At 39.1% G+C, this 23,705-nt stretch overlaps 2 protein-coding genes across 2 annotated transcripts in view; one reads left to right on the plus strand and one right to left on the minus strand.

Moving 5' to 3' along the window:
• The first annotated feature begins 2,314 nt into the window (after positions 1–2,314).
• The window catches only part of LOC131430284 (uncharacterized), a 29,752-nt gene continuing 8,361 nt past the window's right edge, over positions 2,315–23,705 (plus strand). The window contains exon 1 of the mRNA XM_058595142.1: positions 2,315–2,572. The gene's annotated coding sequence lies outside the window, so the exon portion shown is untranslated. The remainder of the gene's footprint in view (positions 2,573–23,705) is intronic.
• LOC131429240 (uncharacterized) lies at positions 12,321–17,825 on the minus strand. The gene has a single exon (XM_058593288.1). The coding sequence runs from the start codon at positions 17,823–17,825 to the stop codon at positions 12,321–12,323; it is 5,505 nt and encodes a 1,834-aa protein (XP_058449271.1).

Below are 23,705 nucleotides of genomic sequence, written 5' to 3' on the forward strand. Positions count from 1 at the left end.
ATCGTATATATTGCGTGCAGTGGTTGAAAATTGGAGTCAATTCAACCTTTTCAAGTAATTTAGGAACTATGAGATGTAGTGGTACGGCAGTAGTTTGATCCTTTTCATCACCGTTTGTGTGGATTGGGAACGAAGCATTTCATCTGTTGAAATTGAGGTTAAATAAACGATATATTATAATAAGCTGTGATAAGGAGTGATTACCCCTGTCGAGCATACCGTCTGGACTAGAAGAGTTTCAAATCTTCATTCCATCAATCGCCTCATCCCGATCAGATGCACATAACAAAAACATAACACAAGTATTTCAACAGTTGATATGTATAACAATTTGTGTTATTTTGAGATATTTAACAAATGAAAACAGTTGAAAGTTAAAACTTATGATAACAATATAATAACAAAATCAGTTATGATGTTTTATTTTCGTTTGCAAGACTTACGATAACGTTCTTTAGTTGGAAAAATGAGCAACAGAAGCTTTATATCGAAATATAATGATCAGAATTTCAAAAATTTAAAACAAGAAACCAGATTACTAAATAAGTTATTCATTTAGAAAATACACTTATTGAACAATTTTGGATTGAATGAAACGATGCTAAAAATTGGCTGTGATGTGACATAGTTTTTCTGTTAAATTTGCTATCTAATTTATTAATTTGTTATAAATTTCTGTTTTCGGACTTCTGTAGTTACATCAAATTAAATAATAATTGTTATACAATCGTTTCAAGATCTGTTAGTCTTTTTGTTATGATTTTTGTTATTTTAACAGCTTACAAGCCAAAAATATTTCAAAACTTGTTACAAAATATTTCTGAAATAAATTACTCCAGTTGTTATAATTCTGTTATTTCCATCTGATCGGGATTACACCTCATTAACATTGAGTAATATTTGTTGGAGTTCTGGGTTTCGTTAAAAAAAACACGAGAATTTTTCCCGGAAATGTTGGAAGATTGCTTGCGTACACAAACCAGTTAGCTCTCCAAATTTCATGTGGCCTTCCATAAAATTACCGAAAAGTACCGTATTTTGTGTTTGCAAATTTTTTGCCAGTGCTTGACTGTGGCTCGAAATGTTCGTCGTGGAACGAATCGAAAATTATGCTCCCGATAAATGAATAAGAAGACGATAGCCATCATTGAAAAATTGTTCTCTCTTTCCCAATCTTTCTGTGCGAAATATGGCTCGCTAAATTGGGAAATTATAATCTTACATGTCCAACCGTGAAGACAAGAAAAATGTCAATGCAAAAAAACGTGCTAATGAGCTTTACATAATTTTTTTAATAAAATTTTCTTATACCAAAATGAACGACGGAACATACGCGCTCGAAGACTTTGATCTGCTTCCGGATCTGGTTTTTTATACCGCAATGCGAAGAAACGCCATTGCCGAAAATTTTCGGATAAAGAAGTTGTCCGAATTCCCGAAGAAGTGTTTGGAATGTCAGCGAAATCGGTTGCTATCATTTATCAGAAACAACAACTCTGCAGCTCTGTTTTGGCCTTTTGTCGCTATGCGAAATTCGTCCTGGAATGGTATGAGGTAGAAGGGGTAGAAGAGGTAACTTATGACTTCGCATAGTAGGATTGTAGTCTTAATTGTTTCTAATGTACATGAGACGCTTTTTATTTTTAAATATCAATATAAAACCAACACGAAATGTTAAAAACGCCGGATCATCAAAAAGAAATCCACGGGATATGTTTTGATATTTAATTCCGGGATAACCTAAGTCTTCTACAGCCTAATTTCGGGTTAGAGAAACTTTGTGTGTGAATTAATTAGAAAATAGTCGTGACATCGATCAGGTGGAAGACATGCTACGCGAAGCCAAATCCTTTAACGTATAACATATTCTCACTGAGCCACGTCTGAGCTATGATGTTTCACATCTGGTTCGCTTACACTCCTGTTGCTAATTGTGAACCCAACTCAGTTTCGTAAAATTGAAGTAAATTTCAATTGATCGAAGAAACACTATCCAAATTCATTCCCAGGGGTGGTTAAGGTCAAGTCGCATCGAACATCCGTTTTAGTGTTACTAAACGGTTCAGCTAATTCAAAAAGTTTTCACATTTATCCTACAGAAATAGTTTGTTGTACAGAGCGTTAGATTTTGTAAAAAAAACGTTAAATTCGAGAACACTCCGAAGATCTATAACAATATTCGAAAAAGTTTTGGATAGCTACATAAAATTAGTTGTACCTGTCCAACCTGTCGATTTGTATCAGTGTATAGCACACGTTAAAGCTCCCACCTACTTCTACATGTATTTATTTTGATTCGCACTGACAGAAGTTTGAACGACGCAACAAAAACAACAATATCCTAGTTATATTCGGAAATCGATTGGCTCTGTCGTAATTTTCTTAATTGGACGTTATCTTGGTGCGAAGTATAGAAAAATTAGTAGAAGTTGTAAAGCTCTTGTTTCCAGAAGTTTCAATAAATTCAGTGGTGATAGATTAAATCAAGAAGAAAGTGCACGTGAAGGGGCCTTGAATTTCGGTTGGCATCTCCCAGAATATGCCTCCCGTCGCCTAATATTACCGGAGCCAGGTAATTGATCATAATCATACTATCGATCAAACACCCGAAATCACTCTTTATCTTTAAAAAAATATTTTCAATCTTTGAACCATGAGCTATGAATCATTTCCTTATACAATCGGTGATAATTTTGTTCTCGCAAATTTTTGCAACAAGGTGCCTCGATGCCCGATCGTTTTCCGTTCTAATTCACGACAGACGTCCTTGATTCCAAGGTGATCCTTGACCCAGTTGACAAGTCTTGAGCTGCTTACAATGGAGAGCAAAACGTCTTAGTAGTGAAGGTCGTGGTGGCATGGTTTGTCGTAGTTTGCGAATTTCAGTTGATGCTGGCGGCGAAGACGTCGGGTACAGGGTTTTCGTCGTTCGTATAAACACTAACACCTTGATCAAATTCCAATGCAAATATAATTTTATTATTTTTGTTTGTTTGTACCCTTAATCAACAATAACTGGAGCCAGATGTTTTGATTGTTTGGCTGGAGTATGATTCATATTTTTTTGCCAAGTTGCGTTTCTGATTGTTTTTTTTTGTGCGATATGCAGTTAATTGCGATGTGAATAAATTATGATTTACGCTATGGATGTCGTCAGCGGTTAGCAGAAATTGTAACCTTGAAAATGATTGATGTTATTTTATTATTTGCGTCGTCAATAAAACCGATTCTTATTCAAAATGATATTGTCAATCTTTTGTCAATGCCATTTGAATTCTTTCACGTTTGTAGTGGTATTGTCCCAAATCGGTGATTCAGAGTTTATAGAGCTGGTTTCTTATGTCGATTATCGCATGTTCGCGCCGAATTCTTAGCCATGCGATTGTCATGTTCACAGATTAAAAAACGTGTCCAGTTTCGGAAAGTAATGCCCTGACTATAATTATAACTCATTCAGGACCCGCTAAAGATCGCACGACGATTGTATCGTTTAATCTAATTCAGCCAAGTTCAGGTTTGCATAATAATGGTGGTACTTCATTTTGAGAAGATTTCACAACTTATTTTATATACAGGACAAATGAAATAACCAGAAAAATAAGCATGGTTAGAAATTACTATCTCGAACATATGTGGATGGCTACGCACGATAGATGCAATATTCAAACGCTAACCTTCACGTTACTGACATCGTCCAATTGTCGTGGCCTTTATTAACACACACTACTTGCCAATATTATCCAACGATCGATATTCATTAAAGTGTAATAACCCTTCGTTTGAACCGGTAGTCGTTACCAGAGTATCAATTACACTGTTGCTCGTTTTTCTATCAGATAGGCTGGATGTTCCTGTTTTCGATCAAGGTATTTCGATACGTTCAGTAGCAATGTATAAGATTGATTTTTGAAATTATTTCTTTTTGAAATCCAGCTTTGTATTATGAAGAGAGTTTTTGTGTTTTAAAAGCAGAACACTGAGCTCAAAAAGGATGCATGTTTTTCAGTTTTTGCAAACTTGATATTGGTATGGATGTGTTAGTAGAATCAAATGCTTCAATTGAAAAACCTTTGTGCGATTTTTGTCTATTTCAATATTCGACTATTTCAATTTAATTGTATCGAGTTAATCATCCTCTGAAGAATCTACATCCTAAGCCGGATACGTTTGGTCAATGTTACGATGGACCGAGTCATGTGTCCCTTTGAATCTTGCAGCGGATTATGGCAAGTTTAATACGAAGAGCGATGATAAACAAGTTTCACTGATGACATTGACATTGAGGAGATGGGGGAAACGTACATCGGACTGACAATCAAACCCAGGCGGATTGTACTTGACATAAATACGTCAAAGAAAAAGTATATGAAAGAAAGTTCCTCAAGAGAGGATAATGTTTGCCAGGTCAGAGTGACGGTGATGGAATCGAAATGGTCGACTGCTGATAATAACAATCAGAGAATATCAGAGACTCGTTCTGTTATAAAATCGTATTTACTTTAGTCTTCGCAGAACGCTTTGATCATGCAAGGTTGGCCATCGCACGAACTGGATGCTTTCGAACGGACGGTGTTGCGAACAATCTATGGTGGAGTACGGACAAAAGACGTGCATCTACGGCTACCGAGACAAGCGGCGAACAGTCATGAATCGAGTTGAATCAGTCGTAGCTAACGACTGAAGGTGGAAGTTGATTTTTGATGCGGTTTTGGGGTTAGGTCAAAAGATGCGATTATCAAGTGCTCACAAGTTCCGTGAGACTAAGTAATAGTCGTGGAATTCATATTTGATCAAGTAGTGGCAATACTGAAATATATTGCATTCGGTTTAATTTATATAATGAATGTAAACGTTTTTTTTCAATATTTTTCGTTGAAAGTTACTCAAACTTAGCCAACCTATTCTTCTAGTGGTGCAGTTTATAAAAGAACGTAGCTCTGTTCGACCGGCTTATGTTCTGAGATATGTTTCATCACATTCAGAGTATTTCAATTTGTGGAACGTTTTCGTTATTGTCGTTTTCAGGCTGCCTTTGACTTGGTACCGTTTGCTTATCTTGTTGAAAGATAACGTTTCTTTTGGATTTTTCAAGACAGTTGCTTCGAATTGTGAAGACACTTTCCTCTAAATTTGATTTTCATGAGGGTCCAGACATTTTGGATGGGCTTGCGATATCATTTTCTTCTTCCCAGTCGCGACAGAGGCGCCTTCGCTAGTTCGAGTCAATTTAATTTCTGTCATCAGGTCCAAACATATTCTCGGATGACTTCAGAAGGCTTCGTATATAAATTTTGAGAATTTTCATGGTATTTCATGTCTACTTGAAAAGCATCTAAATCGCCGCTTTTAGAAGCTCCCCTAAACATTCACTTCTAACGGATGTTTGACAAGGCGCTGAACAGAATCGGTACTATTTCCCAACCAGACACGCTTCACTCGAACTCATGCCCAAAAATTTGCATTGCTGGCTTGTTGAAAATGTTTCCTGATTGAGAGAAGACTTGCATGAATTTCATTTTTGGCAAGTTTAATATTGGCTCTAGACAACCACAGAAAAGGTTATTCATAAATATCAGCTTTTGGCGTGAATAAGTCTTACTTTACTATGGGGCGCCTGTCTAAACGCTACAACATATTTTTTTCCCCATGCCATCAGAAATATGATCAGCCATTTATGATAAAATGTTCAACAGTGTGAGAAAATCATAAATAACTTCAAACTTTAGTTTTTAGGATTTAGGACAGGATTCTGGAACTGGAATCAGGTCTACCTGAATTCTGAACTTTTCAAGGTTTAGAATTTATTTTCAAAATTCAGTTTGATAATTATAGATGCTGGAGCCCGATGTTTGGAACTGATTTCTTGGCTAGTTTTTGGAACTGAAGAGAGCCTCAATTAAAGATCGGAATTCGTATCCGGAACTCTGATTCAGACATTCAACTTCAGAATTCTGTAGCAATATTGAAGTTATTAATTCTAGGTCGGGATCCTGGAACACAATTTTAGATCTTAACTCCGAACCAGTATTTTAGAACTAACTTCTAGTTGATAATTTATTTCTGATTTTACTTTCAGAATTTAGTTCCTAAATTCAGTTTCAGAACTCAGAAACTGCAAGCTGGAATTGATCTCGGAGCTTGGGTTCTAGAACTAGATTTTGGAACTGAGTTCAGTTCCTTAATTCAGGTACGAATTCAAGCTAAAAATTTAGTTCTAGAATGATGTAGATTGATAAATGGTGACAAAAAGTACTCAAATATTCCCAAGAAACTATTCGAAGTTTTCCTCCGCTGATGATATAATTCTACAAAAGAAAACCAATGTATCATTATTTGTTATAGCGTTTTACATTCATTTGTTCAGTGATACTTGTGGGGTAGAATATGTTTGTCGCCAATAAGTCATATTTTAGTATAGATGCACCGTTACAGTTCTGTAAGTGAAACAGTAAAAATTGCAAAAATGCGTACGATTATAATTGTTCGGAAGTGTGAAGAAACATGTCAGCTTTATTCGTTTTCAGTGTTGTCTCTGACATTACCCAGTCGCTTTTTTTAAAATAATTTCCACGCAGCTGTAGAATACGAAAATGTCGGTCTTTTTGCATGAGTGCCCAGAAATTTATTCCGACAAACGTAGGTTCTTTTCGAAGTTTCGAGCAATGCTCTGACGAATGAGCAACTGCGTCGTATTAGACCGATGACATCGGGTTGGCATAAATACCATGTCAGATTTTCGCGACAGATGACGTTCGAGAGTTCTCTACCAGTGTTCGAGCTCGAAAGATGGAAGTTGAGCACCATTAGAAAATATTTGTAGTTTTGACAGCAAGCTAATGAGTAAAAAAAGTTTGCACTTTCGTCAAATATATTAATAGTATCTTCGGGGACGGGTATAGTGTGATAGGTTAGTCGATGGCTTTTTCGCAATTTTTTTCTGGCCTGAAAATATGAATAACCTCAAGGTTAAAACCTCTATAATTGAAACAAAAGAAAAAGTAATAGAATCTGCTATACACTGGGATACGATAGAACGTAATCAAACAGCCCGATGTCAAGAAAAATATAATCGGTGAATAGGTTGTACCCAAAAACGTGAAGTTTTGTTGTTTCGATTCTTATCATGTGTCTGCAGCTGATATTTTGAGCATATTAATTACATTCGTTACATTACTTCTGGGATACCGAAACCGTACGATCAATAGTGGTTCTGAGAAGCTCATTAGTATATATAAACCCTTTTGAAAGTAGCCGGGTAACAAAATATAAAAATAATCTTACTATCATTTATCGTTTATTTTACACAGACATCAACTTAGGTTGGTAGTACTCCGGGGAATCGGCACTATTGATGTACAAAGTAATATTGTTGCTGCAGCACTAACGTTCAATTCGCGGCAGCGCTGCGAAGATTCCGAGCGACGTTAGTTGATCTGTCATTCCCCATTCACAGAGATGCCAGGTCTGTAAATCTGCAGATTTGGGGTATAGTGCTGCAGACATGCGTGTCATACTTTATAAAGAAATTGTTGCCAGCATGACATACTTGCTGACTGCAGATTTTTTTTCTGATTTATAGACCCTGTCTGCAGATATTTGAAATTTTTACCTGTCATCTCTGCCCATTCAATTGATTGAACCATGTTACATCATACATTTTTTGTTGTCTTGATTAAGAACCACGTGCTTTTACAGAAATGATTGAATTTTCTTGCCTCCACTATCGAAGCTCATAAAGGAATATCACTTCCTGTATACACTTTAAGTGGATTATGTATGTTTAGTAATCAATAGATTTATGACTACTAAGTGAAATTTCGTAAAATATTGAGTGGTTAATATATCGCATGACAGTCTACACAACATTGATGTACAGTGATTTTCACTGGAGAAATATAACTAGACGAGCTAGACGTCGCTTCTATTTTTTTCTTCTACAGCCACAATGCCCATTTTTTCCTTTCTCTTGTCATTCAAACAGTCTCATTAAAATATATTTTTTGTTGTTGGGATAATTTCTGACACGAATTGGGACTGATTTTAACACAAATTCATTCGGATTGTTCCGGCAGAAAAGCGTGACTCAACGCTTACGTCACATATTCGACTACATTCTCGAAAGCAAAAGTATCAGCAAAAATATATTTGATCTTGATCATTGGATACTTTTTGAAAATAGTGCGGATACAAAGAAAACCGTTTTGTCGGTTACGTCATTTATACCAATATATCTTCGGAACCGGAAGTGAAAGCTTCTAGATATTAAAACTTGATTCACAATTCAATAGTAGCCCAAGTTTGTTAAAACTGATTTAGCCATCTCCTAGAAAGTGAGCGCAAAGAAAAATCTTTAAAAAGATGCACATCCACAAATCCACATTTTCCGTTCTCGTAGAGCTGAGCCGAATTGTATATAACGCTAGGGTCTCCGAAGCTCTGATCAAAAATCGGTTTATCCAGCAATTCTATTACCTTCCAATAGAGAAAGGTAAAATAACAGCCGAAAACAGATTGTTTGCTGAACAATTTGAATTAAGTTATTACCAAAATGGTTGTTTCGATTGAGTTTGAACAATTATGAGTTTAAGATACAGTTTACTTTCGTTGTTCCGAACTAGTATTTAGAAATTTTCATTAGCTCACATAAAAGCTAAAACAAAAAAATTGTAATTTTGGTAAGTGGAAAATGACATTTTTTAGCAAAGTTGCTCAACATAATATTTTCCACAACTTTGCGTTTCATTTTGAATTTAATTAAGAAAGTTGGATTCCAGATTTCAATCCGAACATGAGAAGTGCTTCAATTTATAGATTCGAGATACACTTTAAAATGGATTCTGTCCTAAGTGGACAAAATACTGTTAAAATTTGTTGAAGTACGATTTACAATCATTCGAAGCAAGTCGTGTCATTTCGAAACGAAACGTCGAATGATGTCAGTTAACGTACGAAAGGGTGCATTTATAGATTCGGTTGATTATCGTTGTACACTGTTTAAGCAATGTCTACGTGATGTGAACAATAATCTTACAATATTTTTCGTCTGATTATTAAAACAATTTCAGCGAATAATTGAGCAAAATTAAATCTGGTATAATTTCGTGACGGTCCCGATGTGTGTTATTTGCAAAATGGCACCCATGTCAGTATAGGAAAGAAAGGCGTAGTCCCACGTCAAAATCCGTTATGAATTTCCTGCCAACCTGATAGATTATTTGTACTATCAAAAACCCTGCCTCCTTGTTGAACAGACTTCAAATCACCAACTTCGCGACATCTATGGCCAGTCTGATGAGTCGTCATCCTTCCGCAAAGTCGGGCAAGACTCTACATTTACTTTCGTTTTTCGTTGAACCCGCGACGAGCGACGATCCATCTCCTATTACCATGAGGTGTGATAGCTCTAAACAAGACAAACGTAATTTGTTTGGCCCTCCCTACGTTTTCAGCATGTGTTTACCTTGAAACCGTGCCCTCTACAGACGATTTTGCAGTGCACATATTTATTCTAATACGTCAGAATCTTTGTTGATGCGGATCACTTCCGAAAACCTCTATCGCTTACTAATCGAAAGCACCTTCCCATCAACTCCTCAATTCCAGTTTCCACGAGTTTTATTCGTACCCCATCCAAACTAACTGATAATCACAATACCAACAATCCAGACAACAGTGTCCATTTAGTCAATTACAGGCGCATATACCTTTTCATCGGCGATCTTCCGCTAAAACCTGTATATCTCGATGAAAGATTTACGATCTAGTTTGACTTTATTAATTCCACCTTCTGTGCTTTCCCTACGGATAGTTATGTACTATAAATAGAAGAGGAAGCCATTATTCTAATCGATATTCTACAATAAATGTTTTGGAAAGGTAGCATATTTATCTTGATTCGATACGAGTTAGCAGTGACATCATTCGCGGGATGGCTTGTACTGCTCATGCCGCTCAAGACTAAGATAAACAAACACTGGTCGGGTCAGCTTTTCGATATATTTCACCTTAGTAGCTACAATAGATTCACAAAGTGGTGAGAATTAGATGTTTGTTCAATGTAAATGCAAACCACTGCTCAATCAGCGTGAGAGACTGACCATCCGTCGTATTGTAGCAGTCGGAGTGTAGGAATAAAGTTAGCGCTTCTACGGTATAAGGCCCGTGGCCTTTCGGGGTCTTCGGGGGTCGACGGGATGGTAACAGTAGCTCCTACCTTCACTACCAAACAGAAACACCATTTAATGAAAGGCTTAAATAAAGAGCGAGAGAAAATCAGAGTGAAGCTGACCAACAGGTAACGCTCAGGTGATACTCATACATACTTCAGTCATCGCGCCTCAGTCAGTCAGTGCCGGTCTATCAACCACCGAGCTTCTTTCCTTGTTTGGTGCGTATTTTCGAACGCAAAACGGTCGCGCGTGCTGCTCAAGCTGTGGGGTATTTTATTTGTTGTTGTTGTTGGTGGTTTTGATTTGTTTACCGTCGTGAACGCCCAAAGTTGTCCTGGCAACGGTTTGATTGTCGCGCACGTAGGTGGCTGTGGAATCGCGACATTTTGTTTTCCCGGGTTTTCGGCAAATGTGTTTTACACTACACTGCTAGGCAAGCGTGCGAAATTACTATCATTTTATGTTGTTAGTCAATATAAGGCTTTGCGGTATTACTAGGTTGATTAGCTTTGCGATTCAGTTCATCGGTTAATTAGGTGCGACGCCAGCGTTGCCTGAAGTGAGTATTGCTAGTGTTGTTTGCGATGGTACGGTTGATTAGATCAATCATTTAGCTGGAGTTATATAAATGATAACATCTAGTCACAAATTGCGAACAAATTTTTTGGTTATAAGTATTAACATAGATCCGCGTTTTCTTTGTTTCAGTTACCCATGAGTGCTTCTACTCATTTTGATGTCTAGGGGCATGACATAATAGATATTATGTGAGAGAAGTAGTGGTTTCGGAAAAAAGATATATTATAATTGAAGTCTATATTTATCTATTGGCCTTAAATTTCAGTATTATTTTAGTTACCGATATATAGCCGGTTTTCCAATGCTCCGTAACTGATTGAGTGTAATGAGCAACTATTTCTGAGATTACATCAAATTATCATGTGCGCCGAAGTATTGTCGTGAATACGACTTACTTTACAATGGGGCGCCTTCCAAAATTTTTTACCCTTCGAGAGAGTGATAAGTTTTTGATTGTGAATATCTCTTGTTGTATCTAATGTATCAACATATTTTTTGCTACATGCCATCGGAAATATGATCACAATTTTATAATAAAATTTTCTGTTGTATGACATAATATCAAATAATTCAAAATTAAACTTTTTCGGAAATGTTTGGTATCAACGAGTATCAAAGAGGAAAACTCATGACGCGTGATTACCTTTCTTGTATTTTGACAGTTCTTTGCTGTGATTTGTTGAAGGATTTATATTACCTAACTACCAATAGATTCGAAACATCATTGAAGTGTTTCAATAGTACACTATTGAAAACCCCGTCTGATTTGACCCATGTCAGCACCAGCCAATCAGAACGCGTTCTTAGGAAGAGAACAAAATATTTGCTGCTGTACAACTGCTACGGTATAAAAGATAAACATTCCACTTTTTCTCATCATTTTCTGAGCAACGGTTGTCGAAGCAAGACAGCAGAATTGTGCCGAAGAACACTCGAAGCTGGGCAGCAAAACCACACCAAAGGTCTGCCAGTGGTTGTCAGTCATCATGAGAGCACTGCTCAGTAAAGTTATCCGGAATTTGAGTCGGAATTCAGTGTGAGTTCCAGATGCACCTACTGGAAAAGGATTGTTCCATCTTCTTTGGATTCCAATTGAAAATCATTGTTGAGGTGGATTTGGATTTTCGAATGGCAAGCCAAACTCCTGATAGCAGACGAAATTTATGTGTGGTCAGCTTCAAGCTGGAATTCAGTTTAACTTTATTTTAATTCATATTTATATTTTACATGCGACTTACAAATTTTGGTGCACAAACGGGAATTCGGAAGTGGGTCGGCCAGTGTGCTAAATATTGATCGTAGCCTAATATACAATACTATAATTAGCCTTGCTGGGTTCAAATGAATATTTTTGTTACTTACAGTATTTAAACCGATTCAAATATTGGTTTGAAATAAACTACTGGGCTTCAAATTAAATGCATATTGCTTTTGATGAAAAATTTTGTAAATGAACTGCACTTTTCTTCCTGATGACATTTGACGACGGTTGAGGAGCTAGTTGACAGTTGACGCGCCACCTACGATGACCGATGAGGCGCCGCGTAGCGTTATGTTGAATCGACGAGGGACCTAGTCGTAACATTCCCCCACCCGTGAACCATGATGAACAACTGGATCTGCTGGAACACCTGGATCAGGTTCACGACACTTCACGACATCCAAAACAGCCAATCTTGTAGCTGGTCTTCGTAAGGTTCCCGACGATGTCCTTACTAGTGCCTGCCGAACTCGACCATCCCGTCCCAGGATTACTTCCGCTATTCGTCCCCGAATCCACTGGTTCCTCGCCGTTTCGCCAGCAACCAACACCAGATCGCCAACTTCCAGGTCTTTGACTTCTTCGAACCATTTGCATCTCCGCGTGATGATCGGCAGATACTCCTTCAGCCACCGCACCCAGAACTGGTCCGTGATATGTTGTGCCAACTTCCAGCTGTTGCGAAGGGTCGCTCGATAATCTACGGGTTCAGTAGGAAGCATTTTGACACCGGTGGAGCTGCCTAGTAAAAAGTGGTTGGGTGTCAACGCTTCTTGGTCAGCCGACTCTAACGGTATGTATGTTAGTGGTCTCGAGTTTATCATGGCTTCCGCCTCGTAAAGAATGGTTTCAAACGTTTCGTCGTCCGGTTTACGAGGTGCCTCCCAGATCGTACCGACAGCTTCTTTCACCGAGCGTACAAGTCTCTCCCACGCCCCACCCATGTGTGGGGATGCCGGTGGAATAAATTTCCAGCTTGTTTGAGCGCTAGTGAAAGTAAGGGCAAGAGCGCGTGTAGTGGCTTCAATTTCCGACATAAGTTCGTTGCTCGCCCCGTGAAAACAAGTCGCGTTGTCCGTCCATATCTCACGTGGTGGTCCTCGGCGTGACACGAATCGTCGTACTGCCATAATACAGGACACGGTGCTCAGAGAATGTACAACTTCCATATGGACAGCTCTCAGTGTCAGGCAAGTGAAGAGTGCCACCCAGCGCTTGACGTTGTTTCTGCCGGCCTTGACCAGTACAGGGCCAAAATAATCCAAGCCGACGTATGTAAATGGTCGTACGAATGCTGATAGTCGCATCTCTGGAAGCGGAGCCATGGCTGGTGATCTGGGAACTGCTTTCATTACATGACACCAGGTGCATTTTTTGGCCACTTTCATAACGAGCGATCGGAGTTTACCAATCTCGAAGCGTTGCCGAATTTCATTTACGATGACTTCACGGTTGGCATGACGAAAACGGCGGTGGTACCAGTCTACAATGAGGAATGTGATTAGATGTGTGTTAGGGAGAATTGCGGGAAACTTAGCCTCGTAGGGCGCAAATGGCGCAGCACCTATGCGTCCACGCATACGTAAAACACTGTTTTCGTCTAAGAACGGCCACGTTCTGAAAATCGGACTAGACTTGGCGACGATGCGGTGCCGGTTTGTTGGGGGACCTTGGGATTTAGTCAACGTAGAAATTTCGTTCGGAAAGGCATCGCTTTGCGCCATCCGCCAAAGCGCATATTCAGCCCTTTGCAACTCATTCTGGTCCAGCAATCCAAGTTTTAGAGGTTGTCCCTCGCTCCGACGTCGTAGATTATCGAGATAGCGTAGAACGTATGCTATTGCACGATGGAGTCTGGTCCACGAACTGAACCGAGAAATATCAATGATCGGAGCGAAATGTCCAAGGTTTGTGCAGTTAGGACGCATTTCTTCTTGTGTTTCCGGGATGGGACTATCTTCAGGCCACATATCTTTAAGGTTTTGCAGAATTTCTTCAGCCCGAAACCACGGATTGTTCATCGAGAGTTGTAGTCCTTGTTTCCATTTTGTAGCAATATCCGCTAAGTTGAGCTTAGAAGAAACGTGTCTCCAATCCTTCGACTCAGTTGGCATCAATATTTCACCCACGCGAACAGCAACAAATTGTTGATATCGGCGATGATCCTTTGATTTGATCCAAGCGAGTGTTACCGTTGAATCAGTCCACATAAACTGACGAATGATGGGAAACGAGTGGTAGGATTTGATCATGTTCAACATTCGGGTTCCAAGCGAAGCTGCCATCAGCTCGAGCTTAGGTATGGATAGAGTTTTTAAAGGTGCGACTTTGGTCTTGGCACCGACGAATGCCACTTGAACTTGTCTAGCTTCTTCTACACGAAAGTACGCCACGCCCGAGTATGCCATCTCGCTGGCATCCACAAAAATGTGAATCTCTAGGTTGTCGAAGTTTTTTGGAAAGGGTGAACGAAAATAACATCGGGGAATGCGTAAAGCACCGACTTCCGGAAACAGGTTCGTCCATTGCCTCCAGCGAACGTAGATATCCGGTGTAATTTGCTCGTCCCATTCGATTCCTCTAGCCCAAATATCCTGCATTAATATTTTTCCATGAACCAGGAAAAACGCAATAAATCCGAGAGGATCGAATAAACTCATGATCACTCTAAGCACTTCGCGCTTGGTGGGAATGTGTTCATCGTCGAGAATTTGTTTTATATCGCTCCGCATGTTAATAGAGTATACAAAAACGTCTTCCTTCGGCAACCATTTCATTCCCAGAACGGGTTCCAAAGTTTCGTCTCTCTCCAGGAACAAATTCTTCACCGCATCTGACGTGAGTTCGCCGATACCACGCAACACATCCATATCGTTTGATAAGAAATGCCGTAGTGTAAAACCTCCTCGGGAATGGACAAGCTTGACTTCATTCACCACCTCTATCGCTTCTTCTACTGTCCTGAAGCTATCGAGGTAATCGTCCACGTAGTGGTTGTGCAGAATAGCAGCTACTGCTCGCGGGAATTCCTGGGAGAACTCAAGCGCGTTCGTATTTTTCACAAACTGGGCCGTGGCAGGCGAACATGTGGCCCCAAACGTTGCAACATCCATGATGTAGATCTGAGGACAATCTGTAGCATGATCTCGAAACAGGAAACGTTGTGATTGACAATCAGGAAAGCGAATCTTGATCTGGTGGAACATTTCCATTATGTCTCCACACACTGCTACCGGGAACTGACGGAATTGACTCAACACTTGTGGAAGAGGAGACAGTAGGTCAGGTCCTTTCAGGAGCTTCGAATTAAACGATATTCCGCCCACCTTGGCCGCTGCATCCCAGATCAATCGGATCTTACCGGGCTTGTTCGGATTAGTCACGACACCCAGTGGTAAGTACCACGTACGACACACATCAACAGAAGTTAACTCGATTATAGACGCCTTATGTGCGTAGCCCTTCTGCACGTAGTCCGCAATTTGCTTTCGCACATTCTCTCGTAGTACTGGCTCTCTTTCAAGTCTCCGTTCCAGGGATTCCATGCGGCGGACCGCCATGAGATAACTATCGGGAAACTCCGGGTTGTCGGTGTTCCACAGAAGTCCCGTTTCAAAGCCGATTCCCGATTGTGTACGTCGCGTAGTCTCTTTCAGGATTTGCTTTGCTCGTTTTTCGTCTGATGATTCTAGGATGGCACTGGGCACTGTTACACCGAAATTTTCCAGCGCGAAATAGTTTCGAAGTTGTTCATTCATTTCACGATCAGAATCAGAAACAGTTCCGAGGTGAAAGTTAACGATTGCAGTTCTACTAGACTGCCCGGGAATACATCCATAAATGCTCCAACCCAAACGGCATTTGGCACCGATAGGATCTCTAGGGCCTCCTTCGCGAAGTTTAAGCGGAACACACAGTCGTAGATTGTCTAAACCGATTAGCAACTGAGGTTGGACAAGCTCATAATCGTCTAATGGTAGACCTTGTAAATGAGGAAAACGGCGCGCTAGATCATGATACCGGAGGGTTTGAGAGGGGAGAAGCAAGCGACGGACAGTCCGGACATTGTTTAAACGGTACCGTTGGTTTCCGGTTTTACCGGAGATATCTAGTTGTACACGTTGAGATTCGGACTCAACTCGACTGACGTTACCAGTCCACTGTAGAGTGAGCGGTTCATTTGAACCGGAGACATCAAGTAACTGCGCGATAGATTGATCTAGTAGAGTGTACGATGAACCTTCATCTATAAATCCGAAAACAAGTCGAGAGCGGCTTCGCCCGTAGAGAATCACAGGTACCACTCTAAACAGTGGCCAATTGAACTCACCAGACGAGACATGACTAGCAGAAACACTCACACTACGAACGGGAGGAAGTGAAGAATGTAGGAGAGTATTATGTTTCTGACGACACCCATCAATTTCGCAACCGGTCCATGATCGACAAGGCCACTTGCCATGGCTATTTAGACACGTTCTACACAGACTCTTTTGCTTAACAAGCTTCCAACGTTCATCCACACTGGCCGCTTTAAATTGAGAACACTCGACCACACGATGACCTTCACGCCCACAGGCGAAACATGTTTTACCTGTATGATGATTTCTTACTGTTCTATCTGCATTTTCAGAAGGCACAATCGCAGATGAGTGGGTATAGCTCACGCTGGTTTCTTTGGATTTCCGCTTCTCGCTTCGAACCTGGTTTCCAAAATTCGGAAGGTCGTAGGTCACCTCGCTGGCAGCATTAACGAGTCCTGACATAAATTTGCCGAATGTTTCCAAATTTGCTACCTGATGTCTTCCCTTGAATTCACCCCAACTCAACCGCATGGTTCCAGGAAGCTTTTCCGCCAAATCCTGCATTAGTGTTGGATTCGATAGGTGATTTGTTTGACCGGCTGCTTTCAAGTGATCTACAAGGTTTTGAACTGCCAGTCCAAACTGCATTAACGTGTCCAGCCGATCGGGCCTTGGTGATGGAATTTGATGAATTTTGTTTAGAAGAGTCCGGATCAGAAGTTCAGGCCTACCGAATAACGTGCGCAGTGTCTCGATGACGTGCTGCACGCTTGATGGCAGAAGAAGCCTGCTTTTCACCGACTCTAATGCGTTGCCCTTTAAACAGCGCTGTAACCGGATGAGATTTTCTGCATCCGAATATCCGCACATAGCCGTCGACTGCTCGTAACTACTGACGAAGATGGGCCAGTCCTCCGGATTGCCGCTGAAAATCGGCAATTCTTTTCCCAATACTTGACGCGCGGCGATTTGTTGCTGAGTGAGAACACCGATTTGCCTACAACGCCCTTTCACAGGGGGAAGTTGAGGGGTTCGATCTGAGTATTTTATATGCTCAGCCGTCCAGCGGAAACTGCTGTTGCATTCCGATGCCGAATCGTTCTGTCGGGGAATCGAAGTTGGATTAACTAACGGTGGAAACCGAGTGATCCGATGCGATGTTCGTCCTAGCGGCAATGAATCGACCTGACGTGAATCGAGACTCCGCTTTCCAATCTCAGAAGCGTCGTGTTCTAGTGGATTACCTATTGAACCGTCGCGCTTTGATGGAAGCGAAGGAACTTTCTCCCTTTCATATAATTCAGGTACATTTTCTCCCGAGGCATCCACTTCGTTTTGCCTTACCAGCCAGCTCGTCACTTTCTCGTTAAGATTTGGAATTGTTTCATTCCGGCTGCTGCTTTCCGCAAGTTGACGAAGGATTTCATTTCGCTTTTCCAGCGACTCTCGTCGCGCCTTTTGCTGTAATACTTTATGGCTGATTCGTCCTCTAGCATACGCTGGCGGATCCATTTCTCCTCTCCAATAAGTAATTTTTTCTCGTTCAATTGGCGTTCGGCTTCTTCCATCTCGCGACGTTTGATCTCCTTCTGCTCCTGTATTTCTTGCTCGCGAAGAAGTCGTTCCTCTTCAACCATTTTCAGTTGCTCCTCGAGTATGGCTCGGTTACTGGAAACTGCACTGCCTTGGGCAGTTGAAAATTGCTTACTTCGATGAGTTCCTGATCGAGTAACCCTTACTGAACTGGACGAAGGCTTGAGCAGATTTTTGCTGAAGTTTGAAGCGGATGTTTTCTGTTTGTTACGACAAGTCGTGCATACATATTTTACACCAGGTTCCTTTACGGAACAATCTACTCCGGCGCATCCGAAATGCTCCCATAGGAGACACAAACAGCACTGAACCATCTCCTGCTCCGCTTCATCTGGACGTTCACAAGATTGGCAATTATAGCCGGTAACATTAACACACGTGTCGGCACGATCATCCATCGTTTTCTAACCTCACAAAATTTCTTGAAGTATGTTGAGGTGGATTTGGATTTTCGAATGGCAAGCCAAACTCCTGATAGCAGACGAAATTTATGTGTGGTCAGCTTCAAGCTGGAATTCAGTTTAACTTTATTTTAATTCATATTTATATTTTACATGCGACTTACAAATTTTGGTGCACAAACGGGAATTCGGAAGTGGGTCGGCCAGTGTGCTAAATATTGATCGTAGCCTAATATACAATACTATAATTAGCCTTGCTGGGTTCAAATGAATATTTTTGTTACTTACAGTATTTAAACCGATTCAAATATTGGTTTGAAATAAACTACTGGGCTTCAAATTAAATGCATATTGCTTTTGATGAAAAATTTTGTAAATGAACTGCACTTTTCTTCCTGATGACATTTGACGACGGTTGAGGAGCTAGTTGACAGTTGACGCGCCACCTACGATGACCGATGAGGCGCCGCGTAGCGTTATGTTGAATCGACGAGGGACCTAGTCGTAACAATCATAATGAATTCCGAGTCAAATTTCGGACCACTTTACCGAGCATACACGCTAAGATCCATCTCAGTTTTGACTAAATGCAGATTCTGTCGGTTGTCGGTCATTAGGAATTAATTGAATTTTCTCCAAAAATGTTCCCATTCAAAAATCATCAGATTCATCAAAATGGAAAAAAAAAGTTTACGCCGTCACTAACACATTCAATTACGATGAGCAACGCTCTCACGCAATGCGAACATGAAAGTATTAATGTAGAACACATCTTTATACTAGTACTAGCTGAAACGTCGAACTTCGTCTCGCCCAAAAAGTTTTTGTTCGAATTTATGTTTTCAGACAGCAGAATTGTCAAACGACTAAGTGCTTCACGTATGCCTCCATTGTTTTACAATCAACGGAATGCGACACACACACGCTTTATCTGAAAAAAAAGGAGTATCACAAAAAATTAATGTGAAAATGTGAAATACTTATATTAAAATTGAGCAAATGCACAGATTGTCATCTCATTCTTTGAGCCAATGAACTGAGCAGAGATCCTTCTCTAACGGTTTCGGCGGAATGGATACAAGGTGGCACGTTTTATGTGACTCTTACTTCCGGTAATCGATAAAAATACTCACTAACCACAATGTTGGATTGATAAACTTAACACAATGTTGCAGAGTTTCTCTTCTAGAGTTGTTCATTCGGTAGACTAGAATATATTTACAATTTGTTTTTAGCCCAAGTAACCAAAAGTTCTTAAAAAAGGATTTGGCTTAAGTAGCATTCAAAACATTCCCAACAGTCCGTTTTTAAAGAATTACTCTAACTTGAATGTTCACCAACAAACTTTGCAGAAGTTCCTTGTACAGCTTTAAAGCAGCGAGAAAGTTTTCTGGGAACATTTTCCGTACGTTCTAGTTGCTAAAAAGTACCACGCGTACATTAAAGTCTAATAATTCTGTGGGATAGTTTTTACTCTAATCGAAGACAAAATAAATAAATACTTTTCAGGTACTGTGGAACTTTTGGCTGCTTGGAGAGCCGACGCTCAAATTTCAATTTGTTGTTTATCTTACCAATTTTAACATTCTTCACAGAATATGAAATAGAAAATGGCAGTCTCAATCCATTATGGTAATCATCTTGAACATTGATCTAATTGTCACATATTATGTGTGCTTAGTGTAATCTAAAACATTCGAAAGTAGAATGCAAGAAGATCTCTTAGTTTGACCTTAGCGCTTCTACAGCACAATCTTTTCATTGATTCATTCCTCAAGTAGCATGTTAAGTTGCTGCCCTGTATTTTTCTACCGATTGTGCAATTTATCAAGTTAGTTTATATTACTATTCTGAAAACTGTTGTGTTATGGAAAAAGTGCAATTTTTCTGTGTTGTGCAACATATCTTCAAGTTCATCCGTTATTACGAACATTTATTCACAACGATTGTGACTCGACTTTTGTAATACGCACTGTAGGTATTATTTTGGTAAGTCCGTGTGCTGGAGTTGCAAAAACAAGTTGCACAAGCGGTAATATATAACTATGGGAGTAACTATGATGACATTAACTGCTCGTTCATGTATGTATGTTATGCTGTATTCCTGCAACTTTTATGATAATTATATCATGTCTGCAAGTTTTGCGTTCAATTCAAACAGATACATTTTGCGCAACTTTTTTGCAAGTTTTGAATTTTATATCATTGTTTTTTCTAAAACTAAAGAAAACTGCACACACTGAGCTAAAAATTCATGAGGCAGCCAAAAATATGCGGACTCAGCAGAAACATATTTTTTACAGCAAGGTTATCAGTTCGGTTAATCATTTTTGCCTTGCGGAGAGCATCAATCATTTCACTAATTTTTCTTCCACAAGAGATTTAAAGCAATTTCGACGTATATTGTGTCCGCTACAATTATGACAGCCGTTTGGAAAGTTTTTGATAAGTTGCACAATTGTCATAGTTACTCCCGTTTCACATGACGATGTGATTTTTTTTCAGAACTTTAGTGAAACATTAACAAGTTGGTTATTTACTGCACAATTGTTTTAGATGTACTTAAAGTTGTTCTACAATGATTTTTTCGGTAGTATTGTGAAATTTAACAGTGATAAGTTGCACAACCAATTTTAAAATATTTAAAAATCTTTCTGAACATATCTAAAATAAATAACATTTCTAAATCAATTGTAAAACATCTTGAAAGTTCAATAAGTTACATTTGCTACTTGGGATCAAAATTTTTCTAAATTTTTAAACTTGCGCTCACAATGATTAATATTATTCATCTGATTTCATTACATACAATTCTTCAACTGGATATCAACATTTTCTACCTGCAGCGGTCGTACAGTCATATGCATTTTGTCATTAATTTATTTACCAAGAAATAATTTGGATACCCAATTAATCACGTATGCATGTGAAATCTCCACACAAAACTATTCGTTGCGCGCCAAACGATTTTTTCAACGATCTAGTATTCTTTTCTTCGACGGTCAAACACTTATGCAACTCGTTGCGCGCCAAACATCAATCGTAGATCTATGTTAGCAATCATTGGCGACTTTTTCAGTGGAAAATTCCATTGTCCATACAAAAAAACTTTATGAATTTTTCCCACTTTTCCGGCAAATTTTTCTAATTTTTTTGATGTACGAACACGGTGGGGGTAGAATCTAATCAAACAAAAAAAGAATCATGTAAATCCATACATCCGTTCTTACGTGATGCGATTACAAAGAATGATCTCTGCATTATATATATATATATATATATATATATATATATATATATATATATATATATATATATATATATATATATATATATATATATATATATATATATATATATATATATATATATATATATATATATATATATAGATAGATAGATAGATAGATAGATAGATAGAAGATAGATAGACTAGCTGACCCGTCGAACTTCGTCTCGCCTGAAATTGTTATTTTAAATTTATGTTTTCGAACAGCAGAGTTGTCAAACGTTAATGTTTCTTTCCATTATTTTACTGATTACTTGGCTTACAATAAACAAACTGCGACAAATTCATATGCAACATATTAACTTCGTCCCGAAGAAGAAAGAAATATCATAAAGAATTATTGTGGATATGTTCAATGCTTTTGTTACGCAAAAACTAAACAAATGCACTGATTGCCATCTCATCCTTCGAGTCAGTGTATTGAACAGAGATTGTAGCTCTCTCAAACTAAAGGTTTGACATATGGGATGATAGATTGGATTGAATCATATCTGATTGGTCGTAGTACGACCGTGAAAATTAGCGACTGCGTTACTTCATCATTCATCGTGAGCTCTGACGTTCCTCAGGGAAGCCATCTAGGACCATTCATATTTCTGCTATATCTAAATGATCTGAATTTCGCATTGCAATGTATGAAGCTATCATTCGTCGACGATTTCAAGCTGTTTCATCTCATCAAAGATCTGAAAAACTCAAATTTCTTGCAGTCACAGTTGGATGTATTTTCTAACTGGTGCAACGTCAACAGAATGGTTATGAATGCCTCTAAATGCTCCGTTATCTCCTTCTCTCGTAAACGAACCACGATCATGTATGATTACACTATTTCGCAAGCTGTACTGAAACGGGAGACATCAATTAAGGATCTAGGAGTGTTATTGGATTCAAAACTTAGTTTCAAACATCACATAGAATATACCCTCTCTAAGGCATTAAAGATGCTAGGTTTCATCTTTTGCATCTCAAAAAATTTCAATAACATATACTGCCTGAAATCGTTATATTGCGCTCTAGTTCGCTCTACACTAGAGTATGCTGTTGTTGTTTGGGCACCATATTACCAAACTGATAAGCTGCGCATTGAAGCTGTCCAGCGCAAGTTCATTCGTTTTGCTTTGCGTCGCCTGCCCTGGAGAGATCCATTGAATCTCCCAAGCTACGAAAATCGATGTAGGGTTGTACACCTCGATTTGCTAACTATCCGCCGTGATACACACAAAGCTGTTTTCGTCGCGGACCTCATCCAATCTCGAATTGATTTTGCAGATCTCCTATGTTTTGACATTCATCAACGTAATTTGTGGTTTAATCCCTTTCACAGAATTCCTCGTGCTAGAACTAACTATAACTTTAATGAACCGTTTTCGAGTATGTTTCGCGTATTCAATACTTGCTCTGATGAATTTGATTTCAATTTATCTCGTAACTCCATTAAAACCTATTTTTTTCGAATCTTTTCCCGCTAGTTGTATTTAGATAATTAGACGATATCAATAGTTGTTAGTTAGCTTTGTAGTTTGAATAAGGGTAATCTAAGATTTCGTTATGCATCATTTAGACAAATGTGATCTGTTGATACAAAAGATGAGGAGGTTTTATGCCTGCTGGAGAAGGAGAATAAAAATCTCAGCTCGAGTGGGCTTTTCCATTGCTCCTAAATAAACAAATAAACAGATGGATGGAAAAGAGATGGCCAAGATAAATACTTTAAATTGATCCCATAAATTTCTCATAAAGCAGCCCGGGGATTATTGCTTGCCATTGCATGTTAAGGCTCACTTGTACTGAAGACGTTTAAAAATTTAAATGCAAATCCTTAAGGATTATCGAAAGTAATAAATTGGTTTTGAACGGTTTTCCATAACCTGCTTCACCATTACCGTATGACCTTTAATTTGAAACCAAGTCGGTTCAGCCATCCCTGAGAAAATTGAGTGACATTATTTGTCACATACACACATACATAAATACATACATACACACAGCCAGACATTATGTGACGAACTGAGTCGAATGATATATGACACTCGTCCTCCGGGCCTCGGTTGTAAAGTCCGTTTTCACAGCGAGCCTTTCTATATGAGAAAGGCAAAAAACATTACTAGT

This window comes from Malaya genurostris, chromosome 2, assembly GCF_030247185.1.
Source record: "Malaya genurostris strain Urasoe2022 chromosome 2, Malgen_1.1, whole genome shotgun sequence".
Taxonomy (NCBI): Eukaryota; Metazoa; Arthropoda; class Insecta; order Diptera; family Culicidae; genus Malaya; species Malaya genurostris.